We start from the raw sequence: 21,946 nt of genomic DNA on the forward strand, positions 1-21,946 counted from the left end.
ATGGTGGTGCCCGACGTCGGAGGCTGGGGCGGAGGGGCCCAATGGCCGTGAGTTCAGGGAGCTTCCGCAGCTCTCCGCCGTGGTGAAAACAAACGCCCCTGGGGTACAAAATTTCACCTGGCAGAACGAGCCCTCAGGGGTCTCGCTCGCACCTCCGAGGAAGAAGAATGCTATTCCCACACGAGAAATCTCTGTCAAACATTTACCAGGGAGAACTAATAATAAAAATAATCTTTCTTAGTGTCATAAGTTGGCTTACATTAACATTGCAAATGAAGTTACTGTGAAAATCCTCCAGTCGCTACACTATGGCGCCTGTTCAGCTATACTGAGGGAGAATTCAGAATGTCCAATTCACCTGACAAGCATGTCTTTCAGGTTTGTGGGAGGAAAATGGAGCACGTGGAGGAAACCCGTGCAGACTCCACACAGCCAGTGACCCAAGCAGGGAATTAAAGCTGGGACCCTGGTGCTGTGAAGCAACGGTGCTAACCACTGTGCTACTGTGCCCACTGAAACAGCTGCTTCAATAAGTGAGGTTTATTCATCTGGGACAATCACAAGTTTAAATTCCCACCTGATCTGCTGCTCAAAGTTGCCTCCATTTCACCGATCAGTTTCCTAAACTTCAGGAAAATCAAAATATACTCCCAAAATATTTGGATTGTCTGTGTGAGACGTCAATCAGAGAGCCCACCCACTCTGCCCATTCTCTCCTCTTCCTCTACCACAGCTGCTTCTCTTCCTGCAGGGACTGGAGACCAAGTGATGAGATGGTGAGTGAAGGAGCAGAATAATAATAATCTTTATGATTGTCACAAGTAGGCTTACATTAATATAGCAATGAAGTTACTGTGAAAATCCCCATGGTCGCCTCACTCCGGCACTTGTTCAGGTACACTGAGGCAGAATTCAGAATGACTAGCCTGGAATCGAACATGGGATTCTGGCAGTGTGAAGCAATTTATGATTACATTGGATAACATCCACATGTTCAGGCAGTCTGACTATCCTGTGGGCAATGAGGTGTGGAAATGCCCCTCATGCTGTGTGACAAGATCCAGCTGAGACCTGTTTACTCGGTGCTTTGTGCTGAGCTGTTTGATTGGCTGTGTTGATTATTGTGTGTGTTTATTGGGAGTATTTCCGTCTGATTTACAGGCTGAGTTTTGTTGATGGGTCATTACTGAATATGTGAAAGTGAGGTGTAATTATCTGAGAGGGGCAGAGCCACATTTATTGAAATATCTTTTAATGTTTTCTTCAAAGATTTTACCTGAAGGCCTTGGCCTTTCCCAGAAACCTGGGATTGAATTTGATTGTTTAGCCCAGTGCTGTGTGTGGGAGCTGAATTTGGGATGGACAGTCTGAGTGAGTGCAGTGTATCTAATTTCCCAGGATAAACCAGAACTCTTCAATCAGCTACACTGAAGCAATGGTTTTCCTGAGCTTCTCGCACATCCTGTCCAGTGTGTCTTCTTCAAATAATTTTGGAAAACAAAGAGAAATTTCAAAATATCCATTTGAATTTACGTTTCTCTTGTGCATTTTTTAATATTAAACACAAACTCAAAAGGTAAAACTGGTCTTTAGCAGCACAACCTGAGCTCAGAGTGCATTGATAGTCATCTCACACTCACCCAGCTGCCTTTTCCATTGTCCTCATGGTGTCTGGAAAGATGGGGGTCTGGGCGGAGGAAAGAAAGTAGCCACGTTGTCTGCTCCTGGTCACTCTCTAATATGCCTGCTGGAAACAGGGTGTGTGACAGTCAAGTGAGGAAAAAGTACAGACTTGTATCTGATGCCCCACACAGGGGAATAGCAGACTGGCACTCACTGTGGAACAGTCTCTAACTGGGAGGTGGCAGCGGCACACTTACTGGACAAATAATACCAGGGATTCGGGCTAATGCACTGGGAACTTGGATTCAGATCACCTCACAGCAGTTGGTGGAATTCAAGTTCAATTTATAATCTGGATTTAAAAGCTAATCTCCGTAATGGTGACCATCAAATCATTGTCAATTGTCATAAAAACCCATCTGGTTCATTAATGACCTTCAGGGAAGGAAATCTGCCGTCCTAACCTGGTCTGGCCTACATGTGACTCCAGACTCGGAGCAATGTGCGTGACTCTTAAATACCCTCTGAAATGAATGCAGCAATCCACTCTGTTGCATCCAATGCCTATTCACAGTGCAATGAAATCAGACCAGACATCAACCTAGGCACTGGAAACGGCAATCAGCCCTACTGTCCCTGCAAAGTCCTCCTTCCCAACATCTGGATACTTGTGCCAAAATTGGAGAGCTGTCCCACAGACTAGCCAAGCTACTGCCTCACATAGTCACACTCAATGAATAATACCCATTTTGCAATGTCCCCGACACTGGCATCACCCTGACTGTGAATGTCCCATCTCACCAGCAGGACAGACCTACAGGAGGTTGCAGTGGAATACATTCAGAGGGAGTTATGCTGACAGTCCTCAACATTGATTCTGAACCTATGAAGTTCCATGGCATTAGGTTAAACATGGGCAAGGAAACCTTCTGTTGGTGGCAATCTTCTGCACCGCAGCCGTGATGCTGGGTAGCTCAGGAGGAGGCCGGGTTGGATCATCTTAGAACTCCTGGCTGAAGATTGTTGCGAATGCTTTTTTTGCACCGATGTGCTGATCTCCTCCATCATTGAGGATGGTGACATTAGTCTAGCCACATCCTCCAGTTGGTTAATTGCCAACCACCATTGACAACTAGATGTGGCAGAACTGCAGAGCTTAGATCTGATCCGTTGGTTATAGGATTGCTGAATCCCCACCACCAACATCCTGGCGTTAGCATTGACTAGAAACTGAACTGGACGAGTCAAATAAATACTGTAGCCACAAGAACTGGTCAGAGGCTGGAAATTCTGTGATACATAATTCACCTCCCAACTTCTGAAAGCTATCTACCATCTGTCCGGCAGTCAGTAATATTTTCTTTTAAATTTAGAGTATCTTTTTTTTCTAATTCGGGGACAATTTAGCGGGCCAATTCACCTACCCTGCACATATTTGGGTTGTGGGGGCGAGACCCGCGCAGATACGGGCAGAGTGTGCAAATTCCACACGGATAGTGACCCGGGCTGGAATTGAACCTGGGTCCTCAGCACTGTGAGGTGTAGTGCTAACCACTGTACCACCATGCTGCTCCTCGGCAGTCAGTAATGTGATGGAATACTTTCCACTTGCAGTTTCATCAACGCATGAACCCAACACAGTGGTGTTCACACGGTTGACTTTAGGAGAAACAAAGAGCTTTATTCAGGAGATGTTACACTGCCCAGTCACCCACATAGATGCCGATGAGGATATCTCCAATGATGTCATGTAAGCATTCTCTTAAAGTGCCGTTCAGTTGGAAGGCTACTGGTAAGGAATCACTAAAAATACTATTAATACACAACATTCCCTCCCTCTTTAAATCAAACGTTCCCCAGGACATCAAACAGTGTTACATGAACAATCAATTAACAAGTCAAGTATTGGGGGTCGTCTTTCTCTGAATGGTTGTTGGTGAACCTTGGGCGTCTGCTTCTTAATACTTGCTGCAACGTCTGGTGTCTTTGGCTCAGTGTGAATGTCATCAGGCTTGTTTAAATCGGAGTCGACATTATGATCTGAGGTTGACTCGGTGTTTTCTTGGTAACTGAGGTGCTGTTTTTCCCCAATCGGGTTTGTTAGTGTCTGGTTTTCGGGAAGGTCCTGGTTGTCTCTCAGCACACCTGGATTTGGACTATCTGTCAGTTCTGCCTCAGAAGGAATGGTTCTAGTTGCCAAAAGTTGGTTTGGATGCCTCCTCCAGACTACATCATCTCTGGCTTGGACGTTGTAGGTGACCAGTCCGGTCTGTGCAATGATGGTGGCAGGAATCCATTTTTCACCTGTATAGTTTTTTTTTGTCTGAATCTTTGTCACTGGCGAAAACCACGATGTTTTGCTTTGTTTTCCTGATCCTTTGACAATTTATTTTGTTTTAGTAAGTCAAATGCTGTAAGTAATTAACTTTTAATCATCAGCAATGCTAGAGACACTTAGGTTGTTAAATGCGCAGTATTTCTGAGCAGGAATTGACTCAAGCATTTGGTCAATGAACCTTGTTTTCTGGTTACCTTTTACATGTACTTCATCATTTTCACAAAACATTCTGCCAGTCCATTTGTAGCAGGATGGGATGGTGCAGATCTGATGTGTTGTATTGAGTTCTCCTTCAAGAAGTTTTCAAACTCTTGGAGTTATGAACTGTGGTCCATTATCACTCAACAATTGTACAGGTTAATCAAATCTGCTGAAGATTTCTCCAAATCTCTCATGATCAGTCAATTGATTGATCAGTCTTCTCTGATGAAGTTAATTTCATCATATGACAACTTCTGGTCATTTTAAATAAGCAGCGACTTGAATGGGAATCATGAGCCCCTCAACGGTCCTGTGTAATCAACGTGTACCCATTGCCAAGCTTCTTCTGGCCATTCTGGTAGTCGGGAAAGCCCATCTGCATTATCATGAAGGCTTAACTGACGATACTTGCCAGTATAGATGTGTGCTGACAACAGCAATGCCCATCTCTGTATTCTGCTTCCTGCCAGTGACGGATTCCCATTATGTGGTCCAAACATTGTCATGAATGGACGATGGCCTGTCAATATTGTGATTTCCCATCCATACAGGAATTGATTGAACTATTTTATCCCCAAGATGATTCCTTGGACTTCTTTTTCTATCTGTGCTTAATTGCTCTCATGCTTTATTCAATGTTCTGGACACAGGCTTCTCTTTACGTGTCGGCTTGATGTGGGAAACCACCACCCAACACCTAAGGGTGATGTGTTACACACCAACTACAAGGATGGTTTGGATTAAAATGTGACAGGACTTCTGACTTGAGCAGCGCCTCTTTGGATTGCATGAACGCTCTCTCACATTGATCAACCCACATTCACTTTATATTGCAACACAGTAGATTATGTAAGGGTTTAGAATATGCACCAGATGATGGACAATCCTTCCGTAGTAATTTCGTAAACTGAAGAAAGATCAAAGTTGGTTAACATTCTGAGGTGTGAGTGCTTCGGTGATAACTTTGACCTTATGCATTCCATGAACGCCGATTACATGTCCCAAATATTCAATTGAAGATTGGAAAAATTTGCATTTGTCTTTTCGGACTCTTAATCCATGATCTTCTAATCTCTGAAGTGTGGTATCAAGGTTGCAGAGATGTTCTTCCTTGTTTTTCCCAGTCACCAGGATGTCATCCAGGTAACACTGGACTCAGTTTAACCCAGGTAAAATTTGGTCCGTAGATATTTGGAACGATGCTGGAGCTGAAGTGAGGCCAAATTGTTTGCATCAGTATAACACAATCGACAGGAACTTGCAGGGTAGGTGAACTGGCCATGCGAAATTGCCCCTCAATTGGGAAAAAAAAGAATTGGGTACTCTAAATTTATATTAAAAAACAATTCTCAGGACTATTGTGAATCCTGATGTAGATATGCTTGACTGAGGTTGATCTTACACGTGTGTTAGTCTCCAGCCAAATCTATAAACAGGCCATAGAGAGTATTGTTCTGCATGGAGTACCAGGATTAAAAGTTACTTTGAAATCACGACAAATCGTATGGATCTGTTTTTCATTTGCACTATTGGTGTCACCCATTCACTCATGTTAACAGGTTCTGGGACTCCCGCCTTGACCATAGAATAGAACCATAGAATGTACAGTGCAGAAGGAGTTCATTCGGCCCATCGAGTCTGCACTGGCCCTTGGACAGAGCACCCTACTTAAGCCCACGGCTCCACGCCATCCCCGCAACCCAGTAACCCTACCTAACCTTTTTGGATTCTAAGGGCAATTTAGGATGGCCAATCCACTCAAGCTGCACATCTTTGGACCCAAGCCGGGAATCAAACCTGGGACCCTGGAGTTGTGAAGCAACAGTGCTAACCACTGCACTACCGTGCCACCCCCATTATTAGACCAGTCGCTCTAATTCTGCTTCTACTTTAGATCTGATTACAAGGCACCAACCTAGCCTTTAAGCATTTCATCTGACTCTCTTCTTTGATTTTCAACTTGACTGAGAGATCCTTCATGCTTCCCAGTTCACCGTTGAAAACAATAGTATATTTCTTCAGGATTTTGGTTGGCCTAATTCAGAAACTGTCATGAGGTTTACTTCGGCTCACTTTAGCCTGATCTTTTCCAACCAAATTCTTTTAATTTGTGCCGCATAATTTCATAGAAACATCTAAACATAGAAAATAGAAGCAGTGGGAGGCCAAGTCGGCCCTTTGAGCCTGCTCCGCCATTCATTATAATCCTGGCTGATCAAGTTCAATACCCTGATCCCACCTTCCCCCCAATATCCCTTGATTCCTTTCTCCCCAAGAGCTGGATCTAATTCCTTCTTGAAATTACACAATGTTTTGGCCTCAACTACTTCCTCTGGTGGCGAATTCCATGGATTCACCACTCTCTGGCTAAAGAAAATTTTCCTCACCTCAGTCCTAAAAGATTTACCCCTTATCCTCAAACTATGACCCTTAGTTCTGGATTCTTCCACCATCGGGAACATTCTTTCTGAATCTACTCTGTCTAATCCTGTTAAAATGTTGTAAGATTCCATGAGATCCCCTCTCACTCTTCCAAACTCCAATGAATATAATCCTAACCGATTTATTCTTTCTCCTATGACAGTCCCGCCATCCCAGGAATCAGCCTGGTAAACCTTCGCTGCACTCCCTCCATAGCAAAACATCCTTTCTCAGATAAGGACATTGCCCTGTACAATTGCAGTAAAACATCTCTATTCTTTTACTCAAATCCTCTCGCTATGAAGGTCAACATACCATTTGCCTTCTTTACTGTCTGCTGCACCTGCAGTGACTTTCAGTCACTGATGCACAAGGACACCAAGGTCTCGCTTGAGTATCCACTCTCTCAATTTACACCCATTCGAATAATAATCTGCCTTCCTATTTTTGTTATCAAAGCAGAAAACCTCACATTTATCCATATTATACTGCATCTGCCATGCATGTGCCCACTCACTCAGCCTGTCCAAATCCTGCTGAAGCATCTCTGATCCTCCTCACAGCTGACCCTCCCACTCAACTTTGTATCATCTGCAAATTTGGAGACAATGCATTTAGTTCCCTCATCCAAATGTTTAATATGTAATGTGAACAATTGGGGTACTCGCACAGATCCCTACGGTACCCTACCAGTCACTGTCTGCCGATCAGAAAAAGACCCATTTATTCCAACATTTTGCTTCCTGTCTGGTAACCAGTTTTCTATCCATCTCAAGACGCTACCCGTAATCCCATGCGCTTTAACTTTACATATTAATCTGCTATATGAGACCTTGTCAAAAACCTTCTGAAAGTCTAAATAAACCACATTCACCGGTTCTCCCTGGTCAACTCTAGTTATTTCTTCAAAGAATTCTAGTTGATTTGTAAAGCATAATTTTCCTTTTGTAAATATATGCTAACTTTGTGTGATTACACCACTGCTTTCCAAATGCTGTGCTAAGAAATCCTTGCCAATGAACTCCAGCAACTTCCCAGTACCGATGTTTGGCTGACTGGTCCATAGTTCCCAGTTTTCTCTCTACCTCACTTTTTGAATCGCTACCCTCCAATCTGTAGGAACTATTCCAGAGTCCAAAGAATTTTTGAAAATGACCACTAATGGATCTACTATTTCGAGGGCTACTTCCTTAAGTAGTCTAGGATGAAGATTATCAGGCCTGGAAATTTGTCCGCCTTCAATCCCATTAATTTCCCCAAAACTGTTTCTGACTCTTTCCAATCGTCTTCCGACTCTGCTATCTCCTTCCCTCTGCCACCACGCCAATTGTCGAAGACTGCCCTTGTGTTAATGTATTCTCCTAGACACTTAACTAGGCAGAAATTTGCGCTACACTTCTCGGGTGCGAAATGAAATTTTATTTGGTATCTATTGATTATAAAAAGGGTAAATCTTCTTGTATTACCAAATCAAATGTTTTCAATACAGGGCCCTGCAGAAGGCTTTACTTGAGATGATTATATTTAGTAACTTACAAAACGACTCGAATTCATAATATAACAGCTGTAACGGTTTCTTAAAAGCAAACAGCTGTGCAGATTAGAAGTTAGAACTATGAAACAAAGATAGTAGATAGACAAGCTAGACAAATAGTACAGAGTGATTCTAGAATGGAAAATGGCAGTCTGAACTACTACCTTTAAGGAATTTGTTATCAGTCTAAGTCAATATATTCCTACCCCTGTAACATGCGGATTGGTTTGGGTGAGTTTTCAATACATTTGATTTGATGATTGGGCTGTCAAGTCTTCAACGTGCTACATTATCTCGTTGAACCTTAAAGTTAATATAAATGTTGCATCTGAAATACTTAAATGTGTGTTAGAATGCAAACTCTGCTCTAATCATTGGACTGGTGTGTGCTGAAATCTGCAATTCTTTCTTTTGAACAATGGAGAACTCATGTGAACTAAAATGTCAATCTGACCTCCAGTAGAAATGCTGCATTATGCTTTTAGCCCTGCAAATTGGTGCTAATGTTGTGCCTTATTTTTGCAAGTTATGTGCTTTGAAAACTGATTGTACAGTTTTACAATGTCATAGTGGAATCCATTTTAAAATGATTTTTAAACTGGGCTTTATATATTTATAATAAAATGGCTAATTAATGATCCTTTTACCTATCAGAAATAGTAGGTTTCCTTCAGGCTACTTCCTTAAGTACTCTGGGATGAAGATTATCAGGCCTGGAAATTTGTCCGCCTTCAATCCCATTAATTTCCCCAAAACCATTTCTTTACGAATACTAATTTCCACAGCTCGTCACTAAAATGTGTGCTTCCCAGAACTTCCGATCCATTATTCATGTCTTCCTTTGTAAATACAGAAGCAAAGTACGAATTTAACTCCTCAGCCATTTTTTTGTTCCCTGTTATGAATTCCCCCATTTCTGACTGTAAGGGGCCTACATTAGTTTTTATTAATCTTTTCCTCTTTACATACTTATAGAAACTTTTACAGTCAGTATTTATGTTCCCCACTAATGTGCTTTCAAATTGTATTTTCCCCTTCTTAATCAATTCCTTGGTCTGGCTTTGCTGAATTTTAAACTGTTCCTAATCCTCAGGTCTATTGCTTTTTCTTGCTAATTTGTATGCCTCATCTTTGAATCTCATACTATCTCTAATTTCCCTTGTAAGCTATGGTTTGGCCACAGTTCCCTTTCTACTCTTGTGCAAAATAGGAATAAACAACTTTTGGAGTTCACCTATTTGTTCCTTGAATGCCTGCCATTGCCTGTCCGCTGTCCTTCAATTCAATAATATTTCCAAGTCTGTCATAGCCAGCTCATGCCTCATACCATCATAGTTACCTTTATTGCGGTTCAGGACCTTGGTTTCAGAATCAACTACCTCACTATTCACCTTGATAAAGAATTCTACCATATTTTGGTCACTCATCCCCAAGGGTTCTCTCACAAATAGATTGCCAACTAATCCTTTCTTATTGCACAACATCCAGTCCAAGAATGCCTGTTCCCTTGTTGGTTCCTCAACATACTGGTCCAGAAAACCAACCCGTATACACTCCAGAAATTCCCCCTCAATTGTACTGTGACTAATTTGAGTCACCCAATCTATATGCAAATTGCAGTCACCCATAATCACAGATGTTCTTTTATCACATGCATCTCTGATTTCCTGTCTAATGCTATTCCCAACATTACCATTGCAGTTTGGTGGTCTATATACCACCCCTACAAATGTTTTTTGCCAAGTTTGGAGGGGGTTCCATAGATTGCTGTAATACACCCTGCTGGAGCAACTGCTGCTTCCGGATGTGGAAGGGAAGGGAACAATTGAAGATAAATACAAGTGGCTGGGGGAGCAGGGAGGCTAGCGGGTGGTGAAGATCAAGAAGAAATGGGAAGGGGAGTTGGGAGGGGAGATCAGTTGGGGAGTATGGAGTGAGGCACTGCGAAGGGTAAATGGGACCTCCTCCTGTGCAAGGATGAGCCTGATACAGTTTAAGGTAATGCACAGGGTGCATATGACTCGGCGAGAATGAGTGGGTTCTTTCAGGGGGTAGCAGATGAGTGTGAGAGATGTGGGTGGGGGCCAGAAAATCACACGCACATGTTTTGGGGTTTCGAAAAATTGGGAAGATTCTGGGCAGGAGTGTTCACAGCCTTAGCCAGGATAGTGGAGGAGGAGGTAGACCCGGGACCTCCGGTGACAATATTTGGGATCTCAGAGAAGCCGGAGCTCATGGAGAGGAGGAAGGCCGATGTCGTGGCCTTCACCTCTCTGATTGCACAAATTTTACTGGAGTGGCAGTTGTCATCGCCACCGGGGGTAGTGGCTTGGTTGGGTGACCTGTATGACTTCCTGCGGTTGGAGAAGATAAAGTATGAGTTAAGGGACTCTGCAGAGGGCTTTGAGAAAAGGTTGGGGGATGTTTGTGACAGTGTTTGAGGAGCTGTTTGTTGCAGGAGGGGGAGAGGGTGAAAAGGGGGAAAATTTGTACAGACTGTATAGTTGATTGCTGGGAAGTATGTTTCCCGGGGTGTTTATGTGTTGTAACCTGTTTTGATACATGTTTGTAACAAAATACATTTTTTTTAAAAACAAATGTTTTTTGCCCCTTGATGTTTTTTTAACTCAACCCAGACAGTTTCCACATTGTCTGTACTAATATCTTTCCTCAATATTGTATCAATATCTCCTTTAATCAATAATGCAATTCCTCCTTTTCCTTTCTGACTATCCTTCCTAAAAATTGAATAGCTTCCAATGTCAAGTACCCATCCTTGGTCACCTTGGAGCTATGTCTATGTAATCCCAACTATATCCTAACCCTTTACATCTATCTGTGCAACTAATTCATCCATTTTATTTAGAATGCTCTGTGCGTTCAGGTACAAAACCTTAAGGCCAGTCCTTTTAACGTGCCTTGCCCCACCCCTACTATTTTTTATAGTGTTTTTATCTGATAAAAGCCCTTGATTTCTCTGCCTATCACTTTTCTCATTCTCCTTTCTGTCTTTTTATCTTTTTGATTCCACCCTGCTCAGAATCCATACATAGGTTCCCATCCCCCTGCCATATTAGTTTAAACCCTCCCCAACCACTCAAGCAAGTACCCCCCCCCCCCCCCCAAGGACATCAGTACAGGTCCTGCCCTCCCAAGAACCAGTACCAATGCCGCAGGAATCTGAACCCTCCCCCTCACATCATCTTTTCAGCCACGTATTCATCCGATACATCCTGCTATTTCTACTTTGACTGGCACATGCACTGGTAGTAATCCTGAGATCACTACCTTTGAAGTTCGATTTTTCAACCTTCTTCCTAACTCGCTATATTCTGCTTCAGGACCTCATCCCTTTTTTAACAAATGTGGTTGGTATCGATGTGCACCAAAACTACTGGCTGTTCACCCTCCCCCTCCAAAATGTCCTGGAACCACTCCGAGACATTCTTGACCCTAGCACCAGGGAGGCAACATACCATCCTGGAGTCTCGTTTGCGGCCACAGAAAAGCCTGTCTATTCCCCTTACATTTGAACCCCCTATAACTATTGCATTTCCTTTGACTGTGTGCAAGGTCAAATCTGCCGTCTGTCTATTCAATTGTACTGTTACATCAATATGGCCCCTCAACAGAACCACTTTTCCATTGTAAGTTTTTAACACTATCTTTGAGGATTTCGGAGAGGTATGTCAGAGCTTTTGTTTATAAACAGTCTCTGGCAGCAGTGAGACGGCTGACCCTTTGTCTACCTCCATCTTTACCGACTGTCCATCCAGTATTGGAGTGATCCAATACTGATTAGTAGCAGTATCTAATACATTTAATCACAGCTCATCTTCGGACTGTGAATTGGGCATCTCCACAAGTCCTTTTTGTACAACATGGGCACTTTTTCCTTTGTTCTGTTTCCCATCTGTTTTATTCAGCTGTTGCTTTTTGCAACTTTTTTCCCAACATTTGAATTTAATGTGGTCCATTCTTCCACGGTTTCACCATATGATGTCTTTGCACCAACAATCTGCTGCTGAGTACCCGATTTTAGCACACCTGTGGCCAGTCTGAGTCTGTTTTTGAGTTTCAGCTGACATCTTGTGAATTCTTGTGTTTGAACTCAACCGTTGAGCTTCTTTGGCTGCTAATTCCATTGATACAAAGCTTTCTTTAAATTCTGGTTGCTTTCAGTTAATAACCGCTTTTGAATTGCTTCAGTTCTTAAACCACAGACTAACCTATCTCTGACGGTATCGTTTGATACATCCACGAACACACAGTTTTCAGCCAGTCTTTTCAGTGTAGCGACAAACTGTGGAATCGATTCACCGTCTCCTTGGGTGCGCTTATGAAACATAAACCTCTCTGCGATAGCTAGAGATTTTGGTGTAAAGTGACCATGTAAACCTCCCGCTATTTCTTGTATATTTTTGTGCCTGGCTTTTCTGGCTGCACCAGACTCCGAAAGAGGTTAAATGTTTTCCCACCTCATTATGCTCAGGAGCGTTGGGACTTTTGTCATGATACCCTGGACTAGTCAGGCAGAACACTGTCCCTGGCTAACCCATTGGTTGCTAGTCAGCCAAACAAACCGACTTCCTCCAAAACCGGATCCTAAGATTCAATCGACGCCGATGGGTCTGCTTTCCTCCTCTCCAAAATACAAGTCCTAGGAACACACTGCCCTGGCAAGCACTCTTCTACATAAAGGTGCATCCCAATTATGGGTCTACGGACCTAAAATAATAAAATAAAAGAAATGTGAACGAAGGAAATGAACAGGAAGGACTCTTACGCTTTTAGATTTGCTGCTAAATTGTTAGCTTGGACAAAATAGTCAAATCGTTCTGTATACAAACTCTATCGCTCTGTATTCTCATCAAAAAGTCTCACGGCACCAAAGCTCCTTCCATTTCTCTCTCCGGAAGGATCTGCATGTGCACAATGTGTCATGGATTTTTAGCACTATCTTGCTTCCTTTCTCCTAAAACAAGGCACAATCTGAGCTCAGACAATTTTCTTTATTTGTACACCACCCCCAGCTTTTAAATTGTTGTTGCAGGGTAATTGCTACTCATAGCTACCGAGTTCATTTTGGGTGAAGCATGTGGCGAGTTTCTCTCCAAAATTATTTGCTTCAAATTTTTTTTTTTGGGGGGGGGGGATGGTTGCAACCGTTGTTCGACTCCCTCATCATCATTTTGTGTGGTGACGATTTTATTTCACTTTTTTCGGTGTTCCTTCAAGTGGCTACAAATGTTGTCCAGCTTCCTCATTGCCTGTTGTTTTGTGTGGTGTTCACTGTGTTGACTTTAGGAGGCTGTGGAGGTTCAACAAAAAACAAGAATTTTATTCAGGAGATGTTAACACTCCAGGCTGTGATGTTACACTGCTCAGTTACTCTTGCAAACGGCCAATGACGTCACCCAAGCATTCTCCTAAAATGCCCCTGTTCAACTACAAGCTGCTGGTAAGGAATCATTAAAACTATGGTAAATATACGCCATTCAGGACAAAGCAGTCCAGTTGATTGGTACTGCAACCACCTTCAACATTCACTCCCTCCACCAACAGAGCACAGTGGCAGCAATGTGTACCATCTACAAGATGCACTGCAGCAACTCACCAAGGTTTCTTCGGCAGCACCTTTCAAACCCATGACTTTTGCCACCTCGACGGACAAGGGTACTGGTTGCATGGCAACAGACTCACCTGCAAATTCCGGTACAAACCACACACCATCCTGACTTGGAACTATCAGCGTGATCTACTGGCCACATTGCGCTCTAAAAGCAGCATGGCTGGTGGATGCTGGGAGATGCCTCTTCCTAACTTGATCTCACGAGACGTCCGGTCTAAATCCTGCCCATTGTGGGGCGGGATAACTATTTTGCAAATTGCTTATCAGCTAGTCTTACTCTAATATGCGCACCCCTGATCTACCAAGGCATTGGGATCTAAACCCTTTGCCTCGGAGACCTCGGGCGATTGCTATTCAGTGCTGGTCCCCACAAATGAGGACCAGACGGAATGGCACTTGTGAGGGTCTCCCAAGGGATCAGAGACTCCCAGGTCATTGCCCTCTGGGCATGGTGGCACTCTGGCACGGCTGATGCCAACCGGGACCTTGGCACTGCCTGCCTGGCACACAGGCAGTGTCAGCCTGGGACTGTCAAGGTTCTCAGATGGCACTGCCAGGATGGCTGAGGCACTGCCACAGTCCCAGACTGACAGTGCCAAGGTGCCAGGCTGGCATTTGTCCGCGGGAGGGTTTAGGTCCTGGACTTGTGAGGGGAGCCCAATGACCCCCTTTGTTGGGGCTTTGGGGAGGTTCAGGGAGCCTTTGGGCGAGTCAAGAGATTGGGATGCAATTTTTAAATGGCGCCCCAATCTCTTCCTGTACTGAGGGGTTCTGGCGAGCGGAGCTCCTCAGTGAAGGAAACCCACTCATCACAGGACTCTGATCTAATTTGGTTAGATTGCGTCCCTAATCTTTGATTCTTCACTGTCTTTGGGTGAAAATCCTGGAACTCCCTCCGTCATCACACTGTGGGTGTACTGGTACCCCATGGTGTTCAGTGGTTCCAGAAAGTGGCTCATCACCAGCTCCTTAAGGCAATAAACGTTTGCCTAGCCAGTGAGATCCACACCCCGTCAAAGTATAAATTTAAAAAAACTGAGGAGTCCAAAAAACCATAAGATAGCAGAACAGAATTAGGCCATTTGGCCCATCAAGTCTGCTGCACCATTCAATCATGGCTGATATGTTCCTCATCCATCCTTCTCCCCATAACCCCTGATCTCCATATTAATCATGAAATACCCTTATTAATCAAGAATGCCAGATTTGTGCTTGAGGTGCTGTTACCTGCAGGGTTACAGACCAAGTGCTGGATGGTGAGATCAGACAGAATAGTTCTTCCTTAGAACAACAGGGTAGCACGGTAGCACAGTGGTTAACACAATTGCTTCACAGCTCCAGGGTCCCAGGTTCGATTCCCGGCTTGGGTCACTGTCTGTGCGGAGTCTGCACATTCTCCCTGTGTCTGCGTGGGTTTTCTCCTGCAGTCCAAAGATGTGGTTAGGTAGATTGGCTATGCTAAATAGCCCTTAGTGTCCAAGAAAGGGTAGGTGGGGTTACTGGGTTACGGGGATAGGTAAGAAGTCTGGGCTTAAATGGGGTGCTCTTTCCAAGTGCCAGTGCAGGCTCGATGGGCCGGATGGCCTCCCTCTGCACTGTAAATTCTATGATTCTATGATTTTATGAACTAAGGGCAGGAGCAGGCAGTTTAGCCTCTTGAGCCTGCTGCGCTGTTCAATACGATCATGGCTGATCTCATCATGACCTGTCCATTCTCCATAACCCTTCAACCCATTGCCAATTAAAAATCTGTCTAATTCCTCCTTAAATTTACTCACGTCCCAGCATCCACCGCACTCTGGGGTAGCAAATTCCACAGACGTATAACCCTTTGGCAGAAGTAGTTTCTCCTCATATTTCAAATTTGCTACCCCTTATCTTGAGGCTATGACCTCTCGTTTTAGAATGCCCCACAAGAGGAAGCATCTGCTCCACATCTACTTTATCTGTACCATTTATCATCTTGTATACCTCAATTTGATCTCCCCTTATTCTTCTAAACTCCAGAGAATATGTGCCTAAACTGTTCAATCTCTCTTCATTCACCCGAGGAAGGAGCAGTGCTCCAAATGCTCGTGATTTGAAACAAACCTGGTGTTGTAAGACTTCTTACTGTGCTCCCCCCAGTCCTACGCCAGCATCTCCACATGAATATCTCTTCGTAAGACAAACCCCTCATCTCTGGAATCAACCTAGTGAAGCTCCTCTGAACTGTCTCCAGAGCCACTACATCTTTCCTCAAATAAGGGAACCAAAACTGTGCACAATACTCCAGGTACAGTCTCACCAATGCCTTGTATAGTTACAACAACACTTGATTACCTTGATACTCAATTCCTTTAGCTATTAATGCCAGCATTCCATTTGCTTTCTTTATTACCTGCTGTACCTGCTTGCTAGGTTTCTGCTACTCATGCACGGGGCCACCCAGATCCCTCTGCACCGGAGCACCCCGAAGTCTCTCTCCATTCGGATAATAAGTTGCCTTCCCATATTTCTGCCCAAAATGCATAACCTCACACTTATCCACGTTAAACTTCGTCTGCTGCATTTTCGGCCACTCTCTTAACCTATCTATATCCATTCATAAAGTTCTTATTTTCTCATTGCAACTTACTGTCCCATCTATTTTTGTGTTGTTTGCAAATGTGCCTGCAGAACCTTCTAGCCCTGTATCCAAGTCAATAATAGAGAATGTAAATAGTTGAGGCCCAAGGACCGGATTCTGTGGTACCCTACCAGTTTCATCATGTCTCCCAGTAAAAAAACCATTTATCCCGGCTCTGTCTTCTGCCAGCCTCTTTCCAAGCTAACAAATGACCCCTAATCCCATGTGATCTCACCTTGTGTATTAGCCTTCGATGCGGCATCTTATCAAATGCCTTCCAGAAGTACAGATATACATCTACAGGATTCCCATATCCACTTTGCTTGTTACACCTTCAAAGAACTCTACCAAATTAGTCAAACATGATTTGCCCTTCATAAAACTATGCTGACTCTGATGGATTGCGTTTTGACTTTCCAAATGTCCTGACATTGCATGCTTAATAATTGATTCTAACAATTTCCCAACAACAGATAAACTAACTGGCCTGCAATTTCCCGCATTCTGCCTCCCTCCCTTTTTGAATAAGGTTCATTAAAATTAGCATTTTTCCAATCGACTGGAACCTTTCCCGTGTCCAGGGAAATTTAGAATTTTATTCCCAATGAATCTGCAATCTCCGCTGCCACTTCCTTCAACACTTTAGGATGTAGGCCCTCAATTGCAATAATTTGTTGAGTACTGTTTCCCTATTGGTGCTGATTGTTCTAAGTTCCACCCTTCCATTACTTCTGAATCGCCCGTTTCTGTAGGAATGGTAGTAATGCCCTCCACTGTGAAAACTGAGGAAAAATAGTGATTTAGCATCTCTGCAATTTCTGTGTTCTCCACTATTAACTCTCTGGTTTCATGTTCCAAGGGACCAACATTCGTGTAAGCAACTGTCTTCCCTTCTACGTACTTATAGAAGCTTTTGCTATCTTTTTTGATATTTTGCACTCTTTCGTTATTTACCTTTGCTCTTTTTATTAATTTTTTAGTATTTGGCTTTATAATGTCCTTGACCTCCTTGTTCAGCCATGGATTTTTTTTACCCCTCTTACCATCTTTCTTCCTCTCTGGAATATATATCAGTAGTGAGGAATTGAGTATCTCCTCAAACAACTGCCACTGCTCATTAGCTGTCCTACCTTTTAGCCTTCCTGCCCACTCTACACGGGCCAAATCTGTCTTCATGCCTATGGAATTACCTTTATTTAATTCCAGAACATTAGTGTGGGACTCCACTTTCTCGGTCCCAAACTGAATTTTGAATTCGATCATGCTATGATCACTATTCCCGAGAGGATCCTTAGCTAGAAGGTCATCAATTAATCCCTCCTCATTACCCCATACCAAATCCAGAGTAGTCTGCTCCATGGTTGGTTCCACAACATATTGTTCCAATAAATAATATCTAATAAATTCAATGAACTCGACAGCCCAGTTATGTGATTCGTTAGGACACTGGTCCCAGCATGATTCAAATGAAGACCGTCCAATTGGAACAGGTCCCTTCTTCCCCAATACTGGGTATACCATGTATTCAAACCTATTTACCCTGTTGGATTGGATTGGATTTGTTTATTGTCACGTGTACTGAGGTACAGTGAAAAGTATTTTTCTGCGAGCAGCTCAACAGATCATTAAGTACATGAAATGAAAAGGAAATAAAAGAAAATACATAATAGGGCAACAGAAGGTGCACGATGTAACTACATAGGCCCCAGAACGGATGAAGCATTCAGTGGTGTAGTGTTAATGAGGTCAGTCCATAAGAGGGTCGTTTAGGAGTCTGGTAACAACGGGGAAGAAGCTGTTTTTGAGTCTGTTCGTGCGTGTTCTCAGACTTCTGCATCTCCTGCCCGATGGAAGAAGTTGGAATAGTGAGTAAGCAGGGTGGGAGGGATCTTTGATTATGCTGCCTGCTTTCCCCAAGCAGCGGGAGGTGTAGATGGAGTCAATGGATGGGAGGCAGGTTTGTGTGATGGACTGGGCTGTGTTCACAACTCTCTGAAGTTTCTTGCGGTCTTGGACTGAGCAGTTGCCATACCAGGCTGTGATGCAGCCAGATAAGATGCTTTCTATGGTGCATCTGTAAAAGTTGGAAAGAGTTAATGTGGACATGCCGAGTTTCCTTAGTTTCCTGAGGAAGTATAGGCGCTGTTGTACTTTCTTGGTGGTAGCGTCGACGTGGATGGACCAGGACAGATTTTTGGAGATGTGCAGCCCTAGAAATTTGAAACTGCCAACCATCTCCTCCTTGGCCCCGTTGATGCTGACAGGGGTGTGTACAGTACTTTGCTTCCTGAAGTCAATGACCAGCTCTTTAGTTTTGCTGAGGGAGAGATTGGTGTCGCTGCACCACTCCACTAGGTTCTCTATCTCCCTGCTGTATTCTGACTCGTGATTATTCAAGATCCGGCCCACTATGGTCGTATCGTCAGCAAACCTGTAGATGGAGTTGGAACCAAATTTTGCCACACAGTCATGTGTCTCTAGGGAGTAGAGTAGGGGGCTAAGTGCGCAGCCTTGCGGGGCCCCGGTATTGAGGACTATTATGGAGCAGGTGTTCTTGTTTATTCTTACTGATTGTGGTCTGTGGGTCAGAAAGTCGAGGATCCAGTTGCAGAGTGAGGAGCCAAGTCCTAGGTTTTGGAACTTTGATATGAGCTTGGCTGGGATTATGGTATTGAAGGCGAAGCTGTAGTCAATAAATAGGAGTCTGATGTAGGAGTCCTTGTTGTCGCGAGGCTCTCGGGATGAGTGTAGGGCCAAGGAAATGGCGTCTGCTGTAGACCGGTTGCGGTGGTATGCAAATTGCAGTGTATCAAGGCGTTCTGGGAGTATGGAGGTGATGCGCTTCATGACCAACCTCTCGAAGCACTTCATTACGACTGAAGTCAGGGCCACCGGACGGTAGTCATTGAGGCATGTTGTCTGGTTCTTCTTTGGCACCGGTATGAAGCAGGTGGGGACCTCGCAGTGGAGTAGGGACAGGTTAAAGATGTCCGTGAACACCTCTGCCAGCTGGTCCGCGCAAGCTCTGAGTGCACGACCAGGATCCCATCCGGGCCCGTCACCTTCCAAGGGTTCACTTTCAGGAAGGCCGATCTGACTTCGGAAGCTGTGATGGTGGGTATGGGTGAGTTATGGGCTGCTGGGGCACTCAACAGCGGATTGTTGGTTTCCTGCTCAAACCAAGCATAGAATGCATTGAGTTCATCGGGGAGGGGTGCGCTGCCGCCGGAGATACTGTTCGGCTTCGCTTTGTAGCCTGTTATGTTGTTTAGTCTTTGCGACAACCACCGGGAGTCTGTGACTCTAGCTTGGTTGATAGACTCTCTTGGCATCTCGGATGGCTTTGCGGAGGTCGTACCTGGATTTTTGTGTAGGTCAGGGACGTCTGACTTGAACGCCTCAGACCTGTCCTTCAGTAGGGAGTCAATCTCGTGATTGATCCATGGTTTCCGGTTGGGGAATATATGTACTGTTTTCTTTGGCACGCAGTCGTCCACACATTTGCTGATGAAGTCTGTGACGGTGCAAACTAGCTTGTGGCTAAGGTAGTAATCCAGAGATTACATTTTTGTTTCTGCCTTTAACTTAGCTTCTAGCTATTCATACTCCCTGAGCAAAACCTGTCCTTGGTCTTCCAATGCCGTTGGTAAATAACTGGATCTTTACCCTCCCACTCCAGTTCCTCTGCAGCCCAGATGAAATATCCCGAACCCTGGCACCAGGCAGGCAACACAACCTTCGGGATTCTCGACCCTGGTCACAGAGAACAGTGTCGATGTCCCTAACTATACCATCCCCAATTATGACAACATTTATTTTCTCTTCACCTCCTCCCCCCCCCCCCCCCTCCCCCCACTTGAATGGCTCCCTGCACCAGTGCTGTGGTCAGTTTGGTCATCCTCCCCGCAGTCCCTGTTCCCGTCAGCCCCTGTTTCTTTTTCCTGTTTACAGAAGGATTGCACCGAACTACACAAGAGAATGCAGAGATGATAGATCCTGACCATCACCCATGGAACAACTGCACAACTTTCGGAAGACATAGAGTCCCTTCACAGCATTGCTCAACACCGAGAAGGTTGGGCAGTGAACCTATCACCTGGAAATCGGTCGAGCCCAGGGGAGCTTTGATATATCATCAGATCTGAAACTGGTCAGTGGAGTGGCGCTTTCCATCAGGACATAACTTTCTGACGGTTTGGCTGTGGGTGATCAGTCAGGGTGAGGCTGGGAACAAGTGTGAGTGGACTCCAAGTGTGGTGAGAGCTTCAATTATTCATCGAGTCTCATGTACCACTGACTGAATCCTGCAGGTGATAGGCTGTTCAAGTGTAAGGCATGTGCGGAGGGCTCCACAGGCTCATAAGACCTCCTAATACAAAAGATGCATCTGTTGTATAACCATTAATACTTCATAGAAGGAAGCAATTCAAGTGTGAGGTCTGTGACCGAGTCTTCACACACCAAAGGAAGCTGATGATTCACCGATGCAGCCACACCAGGGACAGGCCATTCAAATGGGAGGTGTGTAACATGGGCTTTGCACAGTTATCGGGCCTAGAAAATCATCAGCCTGTTATCACCGGGGAAAAGCCATTCACGTGGGAACTGTGCGATAAATCATTCACAAATCCAGTGAACTTCCGCAAACACCAACGCATTCACACAGAGAAGAAACCATTCACATGTGAGGTGTGTAACAAGGGCTTTGCACAGTCATCTGGCTTGCTAAATCACCGGCCCGTCTACACGGGAAAATCCATTCACGTGTGAGGTATGCAGCAAATCATTTACAGATTCATCGAACCTCTGCAAACACCGACGCATTCATACAGGGGAAAAACCATTCACATGTGAGGTGTGTAAGAAATCATTCTGACAGTTATGGAACCTCCGCACACATCAACGTATTCACACAGGCGAAAAGCCATTCACGTGTGAGGTGTGTGACAAATTGTTTACAAATCCATCGAACCTCCGCAAACACCAACGCACTCATACAGGGGAGAAACCATTCACGTGCAAGGTGTGCGGCAAATCTTTCTCGTTATCATCGACCCTCCGCATACACCAACATATTCACACAGGAGAAAAACCATTCACGTGTGACGTGTGTGACAAATCATTTGCAAATCCATCGAACCTCCGCAAACACCAACACAGTCACACCGGGGAGAAACCATTCATGTGCAAGGTGTGCGGCAAATCTTTCCCATTGTTATCGACTCTCCGCATACACCAACATATTCACACAGGGGAGAAACCATTCAAGTGCGAGGTATGTGACCAAACATTTGCGGCTTTATCGACTCTCCACAAACACCAACGGATTCACACAGGGGAAAAGCCGTATACATGTGAGGATTGTGACAAATCATTCTCATTATCAGGGAATCTCCGCAAACACCAACGCACTCACACAGGGGGAAAACCATTCATGTGTGAGGTGTGCGGCATATCTATCTCATTATCATTGATTCTCCGCATACACCAACATAGTCACACAGGAGAGAAACCATTCAGGTGCGAGGTGTGTGATGAATCATTTGCGGCTTTATCGACTCTTCACAGACACCATCTGATTCACAGGGG

The 21,946-nt window shown here is 44.4% G+C and overlaps 1 protein-coding gene across 1 annotated transcript in view; it reads left to right on the forward strand.

Annotated features, from left to right (window-relative positions):
- The window catches only part of LOC140389074 (uncharacterized), an 83,569-nt gene that overhangs the window by 21,287 nt on the left and 40,336 nt on the right, over positions 1–21,946 (forward strand). Inside the window, 3 exon segments of the mRNA XM_072473235.1 lie at positions 3,238–3,373; positions 20,773–21,111; positions 21,113–21,945. Coding sequence (XP_072329336.1) covers positions 3,238–3,373; positions 20,773–21,111; positions 21,113–21,945 — 1,308 coding nt within the window.

Source organism: Scyliorhinus torazame, chromosome 14 (genome assembly GCF_047496885.1).
Source record: "Scyliorhinus torazame isolate Kashiwa2021f chromosome 14, sScyTor2.1, whole genome shotgun sequence".
In the NCBI taxonomy this organism is placed as follows: Eukaryota; Metazoa; Chordata; class Chondrichthyes; order Carcharhiniformes; family Scyliorhinidae; genus Scyliorhinus; species Scyliorhinus torazame.